The 13048-nt window shown below is 40.4% G+C and overlaps 1 protein-coding gene across 1 annotated transcript in view; it reads left to right on the forward strand.

The window, feature by feature from the left end:
• The first annotated feature begins 1103 nt into the window (after positions 1-1103).
• LOC141050190 (uncharacterized) overlaps positions 1104-13048 on the forward strand; it is an 83552-nt gene continuing 71607 nt past the window's right edge. The window contains exons 1-3 of the mRNA XM_073547025.1: positions 1104-1172; positions 10965-11360; positions 11768-12130. Coding sequence (XP_073403126.1) covers positions 1124-1172; positions 10965-11360; positions 11768-12130 — 808 coding nt within the window. The 5' untranslated portion in view covers positions 1104-1123. The remainder of the gene's footprint in view (positions 1173-10964; positions 11361-11767; positions 12131-13048) is intronic.

Consider the following 13048-nt stretch of genomic DNA (forward strand, 5'->3'; position numbering starts at 1 on the left):
TAATTCATTATCCCAAAAAAAGCCTTGAGGAAAAGTGCTAGTGGTAGGTCATCGATGTGCTATAGAAGAAGCTCTAGAATCCAGAAAACTCACCATACCTATTGCCCAGGAGAATTATGCTAGTCAAGAATTGTGGTGGACATCATATTTGATGCTTAGACGAATAGAACCTCCCTGTATTTTTCTTACATTACTGTTTCCTCTTTGCTTTGAGCCATATTGTTTCTCTATTCGGCCTCTAAGCTTCTCAGATACTTCCATCTTTTCTACTCAAGAATGCTTTCTCTTCCTCTCTTGAAAGATTTTAGAAATATCTGATTTGGCAAAACTTTATTTTCAGATAGTTCTTGAAATGTTATCTTATTTTTTTATTCTGTAAATATTATTTCATTACAAGAGTAATGTAGGTCTTTTAGGCGGAAGGTTGTCTGACAAGGCCTTAGGGACTATAATGTCAGTGCTAGCTGTCCCCATATTTCTCTCAAATAAACAGGAATAATATGACAAAATAGAAAAGAGGGGACCTCTTATGCAGCCTTCTCTGGCTATTGTAATCTTCCGGAATGTGTGAAATGGTGGCCATTTTAGGAAATACGGCTAAATAAAATTGAAAATTGTTCAAATTTGCCGGGTTTAGGAAATTTCTAACAGTTCAACACAGATTTGATTTGCACTAAATTATTTTGCTATTCCTTAATGCAAAACTCTTACTTTCCTTGGATGATAGGAACCTGTGATGAGAAACTTTTCCAGATGTATTGTTAGGATGAAAAAAAAATTGCCTCTGTGATTGTGGAAGGTGTGGAGGAAGGATATACCACTGGCAGTGTAATATATGGTCCATATTAGCAAAGAAGTTCCTTATCTTACATGTACACCATTGATGGACATTCATAAGCAAAGTCTAAAGGCTAATTCATTCTATATTCCCCAGTGTGAACTGAAAACCATCTAGAAAGCTAGAAATACTTTCCTTACTAAATACAACACTGCACTGCACATGCATTTAAGACTTTAAAAAGAAGAACCTAAGAGCAGAACTTTCAGCCACCGATTGTGACATCAAGGAAATTACTGTTTTCTTCTGAAACCAATGCTAAGTAGGAGGAATGAAAGACAGTCGATGATCATGGAAGCTCGATGTCTCCTGCTGCTGATCCTCGCCATCCAAGGTCAGTTTTATGAGTGGTTTGTGTGCTTTTAGGCAGCTCACTGGCATCTCCTGTGTAAATGTTCTTGTTCATCAGTCTGAATTTTGATAATTGAAAAGACTGAAAAAATATTCACCTGAGTCTTTTCAGAACTTGCCATCAGTATAGCTCAGGAAATTATTGAAAGTAAACTTGAGCAGTATTGTATTTTGAGGCTGTTGTGTACAAAGTTTTAGATTGAGTTGTGTATTCTTTTTTCAAAAAAATTCATGTACAGAAATTTTTTTAATTGGCTTTTTGGCTTCTTTCACATCCCATCACAATATTTATGTAAGATCTGTGGGCCAGTGTTGTTGGTGTTCTTCTATTCTTAACTATTAGCACTAATCATTGTTTTATTATTATTATTATTATTATTATTTATATAGCGCCATTAATTCCATGGTGCTGTACATGAGAAGGGAGGTTACTTACAAAGTTATAGATATCGTTAAGAGTAAACAGATTTACAATGACAGACTGGTACAGAGGGGAGAGGACCCTGTCCTTGCGGACTTACATTCTACAGGATAGTGGGGAAGAGACAGAAGGTCGGGGGTGCAGCAGCTCTGGTGGTGATGAGGCGGCAGCTCAGGCGGTGGCGAGGCGGCAGAATGCTTATTTCAGGCTGTAAGCTTTCCTGAAGAGATGGGTTTTCAGGTTCCGTTTGAAGGATCTGAGGGTGGTGGATAATCGGACATGTTGAGGCATGGAGTTCCAGAGGATGGGGGATTGTTTTCACATCTTCCACAGAACTGTGCGTATTGTGACTTCCCATAGTCTCCACAAATTGGCAAAAAATGTTTTTTTTTATGTAAGTGGGAGTCAATGAGATGGTTTGAAGATCTGTTGGGTCAAAATGTTTAAAACTAAAAATCAAAGCACCGATTCATCATTTGTCACGTTTTTTAAGTCATTTTCCTTTTAGTTTATGTCTTGTGTCGTTTGTTGCCATTTGTGGTGCCAAATTTATCAACATGACATAAGCAGTTCATGAAATTGGTGCCTTCTTGCCTTGAATAATTTTTGCAGCTTCTTTTTCCAAGTGTTGCATGTTGACTTCAAAAGTCGCAAAATTTCTCCAAAGTGCGGGCGTATTTGAGAATACACCAAGAGGGGGAACTGGGATGATATTGCACTGAATTATTAAACTTTTTAGAAAGGCACAATAGATGAATCAAGCTAAAATGTCTGGAACTGAATCATGAATTGGGTGCAAGCAAAAAAAGGCACAAAAATGAATGAAAAACTGGCCAAATGCAATAAGACTTTCATCAGGGAATAAGACTTTACATTATTTACTTTCTCATAAGTAATATATTAAATATCAAAAGCTCTGATCACAGTTTGTGTCGAGTGTCAGTTACTGTGATCCAATTTTCTCGCATGAGTTTGAGCCGAGTGCTATTTCCATAGTTGATCCTATTCTCTCGCGAGAGAGAATCATTCCTGGTGTAGCTGTGCCCTTACAATGATTATATTCTCATTTTTGGAAAAGATTACTTTCCAGTTTTTAGTCCAAAGCCAGGAGGGGATTTAGAAAGGCTGGGACACATAAAGGAAGGATTAATACATGATCTCCATGCTGAGTAAAATACTTTATCATCAACTGTCATGGAATTTTTCCCCAAATTGTTGTAATAAATGTATCTAGAGCTGGCAATTTATGCTTAACATACAGGGGCTTCTCACTAAATTAGAATCTCATCAAAAAGTTCATATATTTCAGTTCTTCAATACAAAAGGTGAATCTCCTATATTCTATAGAGTCATTACACACAACGTGATCTATTTCACATGTTTATTTTTGTTAATGTTGATGATTATGGTTTACAGCCAATGAAAACCCAAAAGTCATTATCTCAGTATATTAGAATACTTTAGAACATCAGTATGAAAAATGATTTTAAAATCTGAAATGTTGGCCTCCTGAAATATATGTTCAGTAAATGCACTCAATACTTGGTCGGTGCTCCTTTTGCATCAATTACTGCATTACTGCGGCGTGGCATGGAGGCAATCAGCCTGTGGCACTGCTGAGAGGTTATGGAAGCCCAGGTTGCTTTGATAGCAGCCTTCAGCTCATCTGCATTGTTGGGTCTGGTGTCTCTCATCTTCCTCTTGACAATACTCCATACATTTTCTATGGGGTTAAGGTCAGGTGAGTTTGCTGGCCAATCAAGCACAGTGATACTGTTGTTTTTACACCAGGTATTGGTACTTTTGGCAGTGTGGACAGGGGCCAAGTCCTGCTGGAGAAAGACTTTTCCATCTCCAAAAAGCTTGTCGGCAGAGGGAAGCATGAAGTGCTCTAAAATCTCCTGGTAGACGGCTGCGCTGACTTTGGTGTTGATAAAACACAGTGAACCTACACCAGCAGGTGACATGGCTCCCCAAACCATCACTGATTGTGGAATTACTATTCCTATTGTTGCATTGTAAATAAAGACACAGTCAGAATAAAGTCCTTTATTTGAAATAAAAACAAAACACACTGTTAGGGTTTGCGGATTACACCAAATATAAATTATGAGAAGGTGCGGTGATATAAAAACCACAGCTAAAAAACAATGAGTCCGCGCCTGAGGATGCCCGGTGCAGATGCTAAGTTCAAGCGGGAATTCCCACCCTTCACTTCCTGTCTAGAAACGCACTTGTAGCGCTATTAGCGGTACACATGCATACTGGATGGTAACTGACCCACCAACACGCACACAGCAAATATGAATGATCTTAGCGCTTCAAAGGGCATGCCAAAGATCCTTTTATAGACTGTGCCAATCAGACAGGACCTTGCTCATGGGCCAATCCGGAGCCGGCACAGAACCTGAGCAGCTGATGACCAACCACCAATGAGAGGTCACCACCTCACTAGCATGCTCAGTAGAGCAAATCCTGGACTTAGTCTCAAGAATTACTGCCTGCCGCTGTCTATTGTCAGCTACCATAGCTGAACCTGGAGAGGCAGCGGTAACCATGTGCATAGCCCGAGTCAGAGCAAGATGCCAAGACTGGCATCTTTGCTGAGCAGCATCCACTGCGGTTGAGACTAAATGGGAGACTGCAGGACAAGACTTGGGATCCATCCTATGCAGAAGGAGAAACCCGGCCCCTAATACACACTTTTCCATTTTTATTTAAAAGTAAGAAACACGGTTATATTGTACTTATCAAATGCCCATTCCATTGAAGCCTTCATCTCCTGTAATAAATATAAATAAAAAACCCCCACCATATCCCTCATCTGTCTGCCGGTCACTGAGGCCGCATTTTCAGCCTTGCCCCTGAATTGTGGAGACCTCGGTGAGATCACAGCTAGCACAGTGATTAAGAGTCTCACGGTGCAGAGGTGAGTTTCCCGCAGTTCACCGGGAGAAAGCTAATAGATGCGCCTTTTCTCGGCAGTTGCGGGCTGCTATTTTTAGGCAGGGGGGTGCAACATTCTTGGCCCCTTACAAGCCTGAGAATACCAGCACCCAGCTTTTGCTTTAGGTTGCTGTTTTTCAAAATGAGGGGGTCCCCACAATGGTTTTTAAATTATTTATTTAAAAAAATTTTAAAAACGGCATGGGGACCCCTCTATTCTTAATAACCAACTTTGCCAAAGCTGACAGCTGAGGGATGCAGCCCCCAGCTTTCATTTTTGGTGGGCTGGTTATCAAAAATGCAGGGGAACCTACGCCGTTTTTTTTTCAATTATTTATTTAGTGCGCAGGTGGCTGATGAATACTCCCATCAGTCGTTGCCTGTACTCGCTCTTAGTAGTCCCATCAGCAGATGCAGATGACCAGAGGTAAACCTTTTACCTGCGATCACAGCTGTGGACTCACAGCTGTCATGAGATAGGCGGCTCTCTGACCGGCGGTAATGATTTACAGTACCGCCTGTCACAACTGTGGGGTCGCGCTGACTGATGGTAACGATGCTACCATGACCAGAACCGCTGATAAAATCACAGACTTAGGCTGGTTTCACATTTGCGTTTTTTTTCGCGGTAATTTAGCGCTAAATAGCGCATGCGTTTTTTTCCCCTATACTTTGCATGGGATGCGCTTATGTGCGCATACACATGCGTTTGTACGCGTTTTACCGCGCATGCGTTTTTTTGCGGTATGCGCTCGGGCGCACAAAATGCAACTTGTTGCATTTTTTGTGCGTCCGATTTGCCTCAAAAAAACGCATGCGCGCGCAATGCGTTTTTTTACAGCAAGACACCCAATATAAGTCTATGGGTGCGCATATGTGCGCATTGGCATGCTTATGTATGCGTTTTTTTGCACATGTGTTTTTTTTTTGTTAACCATGGAATTTAGGGGTTTGGGTTAGAGGTAGGGTTAGTTAAGGGGGTTTAGGGTTAGGGTTAGGGTCAGGGTTAGGGTTAGGGTTAGGGTTAGGGTCAGGGTTAGGGTTAAGTATGGTTTGGTTAAGGGTTAGGGTCAGGGTTAGGGTTAGGGTTAGGGTTAGGGTCAGGGTTAGGGTTAAGTATGGTTTGGTTAAGGGTTAGGGTCAGGGTTAGGGTTAGGGTTAGGGTCAGGGTTAGGGTCAGGGTTAGGGTTAAGTATGGTTTGGTTAAGGGTTAGGGTTAGGGTTAGGGTCAGGGTTAGGGTTAGTAAAGTCATGGTTTGGGTTAGTGTGAGGGGCCACCTAATGTTGGAAAAAAACGCAAACGCGGTAAAAACACACTAAAAACGCATACAAACGCATAAAAACGCTGCGTTTTTTTCATGCATGCTCATAAAAATGCTTGAAAAAAACGCAGCAGTTGTATGCTTTTGTATGCGTTTTTCAATGCGTTTTTTTGCGGGAAAAACGCGCTGCAAAAAAAAGCAAGTGTGAAACAGGCCTTAGTGGAAACTCAATCATTTACCGTATTTTGTGGAATCCGAACCCGAATCCGAATGTGCAACGCTCATGCTGACTTTGAGATTGGCGTACATTTTCAGGACAAGCTCGCTCATCTCTAGTCTCTACGAAATAATTGTGACCAACAAAAACAACTCTTCAACATCTTATTTTTCTAAACAAAATTGTACAGCACTTACTATTATAACCCACAATACAACATATCATAATTAGAGATAAGTAAATATATTAAACAGGAATTGAAGTTTATTTGAATTTTGCAAAAATCTGCATTTTACAAACTGGAGATATTTTCAATGATTCGTTTACCTCGAACAAAGACGGTTGATGCCACGTTCCTGAATCATAAAGAACCATCAAAAGCTTAGAAAATAAGTGATTTTCTAGATTTTATTTTTAGATTCTGTCTATCACAGATGATGTCTACCTACAATAACAATTACAGACCTCTCCATTCTTTCAACATTACAGTGTATCAAATACTTATTTTCCCCACTATATGTGGCAATATATGAAACCATTCCCCTACAAAATTCCAAGCCGGTAGAAGAATTGTTCCTTGTTTCCAGTTGCCGATATTATGAATGTGACTGTTACTTTTTTACATGATAAAACCTAGGATAAAAATAATGAGAAAATACCCTGCAGTAGATAAGTAAGTAAATAGTAAGTAGCACAGGGCCCTTGCCTGATGCTATTTTGATCTAAAAAGCGTAAATGCCATCCCACCTTCAACATGGAAAAGCTTTTAGGCCTTTTTTTATCAAAATGGTGTCAATCAAGTCCGCTATGTTATTTACAGAAATTATTACTAATTATTTGACCACTTACTTTATGGTGTTGGCTCATTGTTTTTCTCCTAGGTTTTGTCTGTTAATGACCACGGTGTAAATATGCACCTACACATTATATCGGTACCAACAAGTGGGCCGGCACAATTCTTATGCTTTGTTTTACATGTTAATAAAACTAAAATGTGAATAAAGAAGTAGAACAAAAAAATCTTCCATAGTGATGTTGAATATTGCTCTATACTTGCAAAAATCCTAAACAAAATTCATGGTCCATCGACCTGGGGTGAGGATCCTTTGTCTATGGCATGTGGACTAAAGTATCCTCTGGTGGTAAAAATTCTAATACATATATTTTCTGCAATATATACTTTGCTGAGTTCTATTTTTCTGCTGATTTCAAACTAAAATAAATGTTTGAAAAGCAAAGTTTTTCCTTTTCATTTTTACCATTGATGAGCGAGTATACTCATTGCTCGGGTGGTCTCCGAGTATTTTGGCGTGCTCAGAGATTTACCATAGTTTTTGACATCTCAGCTGCATGATTTGCGGCTGCTAGAGAGGCTGAATACATGTGAGGAATGCCTGTTTGTTAGGGAATCCCCACATGTATTCAGGCTGTCTAGCAGCCGTAAATCATGCAGCTGAGATGTCGAAAACTAAACCTCCGAGCATGCCAAAATACTCGTAGTACACCTGAGCATGCTCGGGAAAACCCGAGAAACGAATATGCTCACTCATCACTAAGTTTTATATAATGTGCTCCACATACACATCAAACATATAGTTTTAGATATAAACCATGTATTTGATTAATGATAACAGTCATTTCGTGATATTTGACATGTCCTGTGCCGTCAGGTTCTTATGTGGTTACTTCATGAAGAAGTGTAATATACTTTGAAACGCGTCAAATGAAACCTCAGTATAGTATCTGTTGATATCGGAGGTTTTCAATCTTCCACAGCGGAGGAAAAACTCCACAAATCCTTACTTCTCATATAAACTTTAGAAGTGACAGTGGCTTTGTGTACTTACGTAACATGCATGCTTTTAATTGAAAAATTACGAGTTCCAATCTATAACTCTAATGAATGGCGACTAGTCATCGATAGCACAAAGTGGAGCTTGAAGTGTGTCCTCCTCCACAATGGAAATTTATTTGGTGAGGTCCCAATTGGCTATTTTTTCTTTGTGAAGAATACTGAAACATAAAGAGTCACTGAGTTGTTGCAATATCACACATACAGTTGGATCATCTCGGTTGACATTAAAATCGTATGCTTACTTCTTGCCGTGTAATGTGGATCCACAAAACATCCTTGGTTTCTGTGTATGTAGGACAGCAGAGCTCATGAGGAGCTTTGGGTAGAGATGAATTGGCCTCCAAGATCTGACCTCAAACTTGGTGATCCAAATATGCTACATGAGCCATTTGCTGATAGAACAATATATTCCCACCTAGGCTTGGACTGGCCAATAGGGTAACAGGGGAATCCCCCGGTGGGCTCCTGTGCAGATCTTGACCCGCAACCCCACTGTATGGGCAGTACTTGGCATAATTCACTTGATTCACTCTTTACAGAAAAAAGCAGCATCTCATCATTCATTAACCAAACTACCCAGTTTATTATTATGTAGAGATATAGGTAAATTTGTGAACCAGGGTCATGTAATATTTGTAAACAGGTGAAAAGTGGGCCCCCAAAGTCAATGTTAATCAGCAGTAAAAAACAGGTAAGTAGTAGGGTGCAACACCTAGTATGGACAACAAATTATAAATTCGGAAGAAAAAATACCAAACAAATGAAGGTGTGCACACCTAACACAAGATGAACAATAAATATAACCTTTATTAAACACCTTAGACATGCACAAAATTACAATAAAACCACCTAAAACATGTATAAAATATGATAGATAGACAACACTCCCGAAAACTAACCACTCGCAACCACTGATAAACACCCCCTGATAAAGCTGCTTTGAGCAGCGATACACCTGGGGTTTATCCCACATCCCTGTTCCATGAGGACTTTATGCCTATTTTGGCTCTCAATATGAGCTCCCTTTGAGCCGGCCAGGTAGTTGTGACTATGGGCATTTCTCCTTAAATTCCTGCACTTTATCTTCTAGCAGGTTATTTTTGTGTTCATCTGTTTCCATATTATCTCTTGCGTTAAAGGGAATCTGTCATCGATTTTTTTGACTATCAGCTGTGGCCACCACCATCAGGGGCTTATCTACAGCATTCTGCAATGCTGTAGATAAGCCCCCGATGTAACCTGAAAGATAAGAAAAAAGAGTTATATTATACTCACCAAGGGGCGGTCCGGTCTTGGTCCGATGACGTCCGCTTCATTCCTGCCTGTCGTGGCTCTGGCACAGGCGCACTGCTCTGCCCTGTTGAAGGCAGAGTAGACAGAATCCCTTTAACACTATATTTCCAAGGTTGCATACACTATGCCATGAAATTTATATTTCACAGGAGTTTATACATGGCCGCTGCTTTCCTTCCCTCGTAACATGTCAGCTATGCTGATCACAATACTTATGGGCATCTCGGTCCGTTAGTTGATTTGTATTGATGCATCATATCTAGATATTATATCTAGGGAGTATTTTTATGGTTATATTTATATCTTTGCGTGCTATATTGGTGAACTCATGGACATGACTTTAGCACGTGCCCTTTTTATGCCCGGCTCATATATATATTCATGGAGCTCCACTCAGAAAATGTCCCATATGGTTATTTTTCGGGGGTGTTGTCTATCTACTGTATAATGTTTATATATGTTTTAGGTGGTTTTGATGTATTTTTGTGCCTGTCTAGGGTGGTTAATAAAGGTTATATTTAATGTTCATCTTGTATTAGGTCTGCACACCATTATTTTTTTGGTCTTTTTTCTTCCAAATTTTTAGAACTCTAAAAGAACACTTGGCTATCATTCAAAGACCTTGTCAAGTACTTTCTTGGAAATGAAAGAGCAAACAACGACACTGATATTGTCCGGAACCTCTTGGAGAGTTACCAAATGCTTGGTTGCAACATGAGCATCAAGGACCATTTTCTGCCGCCATTTTGTTAACTTCCCTGAAAACTTTGGCGCGGTCGGTGATAAGCAAGGTGAACGATTCCACCAATATATGTGAAGATCATGGCGGGACGGCGTCAGGGTAGACAGAATGTACATATGATGGCTGACTATTGTTGGAGCATCAGGCGAGACTGTCTACAGAATGGACATCCTATGAAAAGCTATGTGTAAGGCTAGTTTCACATTTGCAGATGGAGGGCTGCAGACTTCCTGTGTGAAGCCCCGCCCCTGATATGCCTCTTCCGGTTTGTTCCGCCTATTTCTGCATGCGGCTTCATGTGGCCTGCATACCCTATCTTTAACATTGGGTATGCGTCGTTTTGACGATGCGGCACCCGCATAAAATTCTACGCGGGTCGCCTCACCGTCAAAACGACGCATGTGGCGTCATCCGCATACTGCGGCACGGCCGGCGTACCCAATGTTAAAGATAGGGTACATAGCATGAAGCCGCATGGAGAAATAGACAGAGCAAACCTGAGGAGGCACGGCAGGGGGCAGGGCTTCACGGAGGAAGTCCGCAGCCCTCCATCCACAAATGTGAAATCAACCTAAATTTTTACCTTAACTTTTCCCTGACTTTACTACTCGCACACAATTTGACTTACAGTAACAATAAATCCTTTATATAAACAAAATAGCTTTAAATAAACATTACATTCAAGTTGTTGTTTGCATTTCTTTTTATTGCATATTTACATTTTTGTGTGGTTTTGGAGTCAATGGGATGGTATCCTGTAGCTTAAAAAGTTATGATAGACAAAAACTGGCATCACTCTTGGATTCAGCAGTGAAAAGTTAGTAAAACACAAGTGTCAGAGCTAAATCAATGAATATTCTGTTCCCCAGTGTATAGTCACTATTATCATAGGTCCTGAAAACTGAACATTAGGACTAAATTCACAGGCATTGTGTTGGTTCACAAAAATATCCTTGTCAAGTATGAGAAATGTACAGTTTAAAAAAGTCAGTACCTGCTAGGAAAATTATGATTTTTTTAATTTTTTTTACTCTTTCAGAAGGAAGCAGTGATGGCAAAAAAGGACCATATTGCACAGCGCAGCGAGGCACCATCATTGTAGAAGAGAAAGGTTCCGTGACTATTCCATGCAACTTCACGTATCCACAGCAGGACAGAAGTGTAGAAGTGAGAGTGTACTGGAGACGTGGTGGGAACGACCGTTGTGGAGCTCGTGAAGTAATATACAACCACACAGAAAACTGGACACATTCGAACTATACAACAAGAATCTCAATGGTGGGAAATCCCAAAGAAGAGCGAACAGCGACCATTACAATCAGTAATCTGAAGAGGTCGGATCGTCCAACGTTCTGCTGTAGAATTCATTTATATGAAGGGTCTGAAATCATAGAGCAATGGCAGAATCGTCATGGAACATTCATACAGTTTAAAGGTAAAGTAATGACAGAAAAGAATATTTAGTGTAAGCCTGCAGGGGGAGGAGACTCATAGCTCTTCCTATATGTATTACTCTGCAGGGGAGGAGACTCCTAACTCCTCCTATCTGTATCACCCTACAGGGGGAGCAGACTCTTTGCTCCTCCTATCTGTATCACCCTGCAGAGGGAGGAGACTCCTAGCTCCTATCTGTATCACCCTCCAGGGGGAGGAGACTCATATCTCCTCTTATCTTTATCACCCTACAGGGGGAGGAGACTCCTAGCTCCTTTATCTGTATCACCCTGCAGGGGGAGGAGACTTGTAGCTACTTCTATCTGTATCACCCTGCAGGGGGAAGAGACTCATAGGAGGAGCTGTCTGTCTTATTACATATATGACTTTTCTTTCCTGTTCCTACAGATGAGTTTTCAGTGGAGCAGACGGATGTGGTTCCTGCCTTTATTGGAGAAGATATCACTATACCATGTTTATTTCACCATAAAGGTTTCCCTATTATAGAAGAAGTCACATGGACGGAGGGATCCAGCGATCTGTGTGTTGAGAATAATAATAAATCTACGACATGGACCACGAGGAATAAGTCAGAGATTAGTGCCCGATGGTCAGTGGTGAATTTTCCTCTGGTTCTTTCATTAAGAATAAGGGGAGTGACAACAGAAGACAACAACAAGCAATACTGCTGCAAAATAAAGTCAAAACTAAGGAGTAGTAATACAGTGAATACGTTATCCTCCATCCATGGCACAGAGGTTGTGGTTGTAGGTAAGATGCTATTTGTTCTGTGTAATTGTTAGATATTGAGTTTAGTCAACATGTTTTCATTCTGTGACCAAAACGAGATAAACCTCTGCTCCATATGGTGTCGGAGAAAGGTTGGTACAACGCTTGGCTTATGTTTGACAATCCCTTAGAGAATGAATGGAGCATCAAGCACACATACTGCTGCTCCATGATGCCAGCCTGTGTCTTCAGCCTGAGTACAAAGCAGATCCTCATAAAGTCATAAAGCAGTATATATTACGATCTACCAAATATTTTCAGGTGCAAGATCCCTAGGGTCAAAAAACACATATGTATTAAAAAAAATAAAAAAAAAAATATACAAAAATAAAAAAGCAAAAGTTCAAATCACCCACTATTCTAATTTAGAAAAATTAAAGTAGAAATATTTATTATTGCCTTATTGGTAAAAGTCTAATTTACTAATTATATGTTTATTTAAAAAAGCACCCCTCATCAAAATGTTTCTCTTAACATATTGTAATCATCATATTATACAGCACTGTGTACTTACAATTGCTCATTTTGCCTTTCTACCCTGATAATTTGTCTCTTGGTCTATGACATCACGTGATTAAAAAAAGAGTAGCTTATTCCTTCTATGCTGTATATGGAGGCAAAAAGTCAATTTTCCCTGTAGAAGTCATAACTAGGGATGAGCGAGCATATTCGTGGGTATTCGGTTCTCGGCGAGTAATGCGGTACTCTCGGTACTCGATACATAGCGAGTATTTCACTACTCGCCTCACACTATTCGGTTCTCCCTCCCAGCAGTTGCCAATCACAGTAATGCCGCACCCTTCTTGGTTGTGGGCGGCATTACTATGATTGGCTGGCCGCCCAGCGTCATAGGCTATGAGACATCATAGCCTGGCTCTATGTAAGCCCTGCCGCCACCAT

The sequence above is a fragment of the Dendrobates tinctorius genome, unplaced genomic scaffold (assembly GCF_039654945.1).
Source record: "Dendrobates tinctorius isolate UK_male_01 unplaced genomic scaffold, ASM3965494v1 ptg000151l, whole genome shotgun sequence".
NCBI classification, from domain to species: Eukaryota; Metazoa; Chordata; class Amphibia; order Anura; family Dendrobatidae; genus Dendrobates; species Dendrobates tinctorius.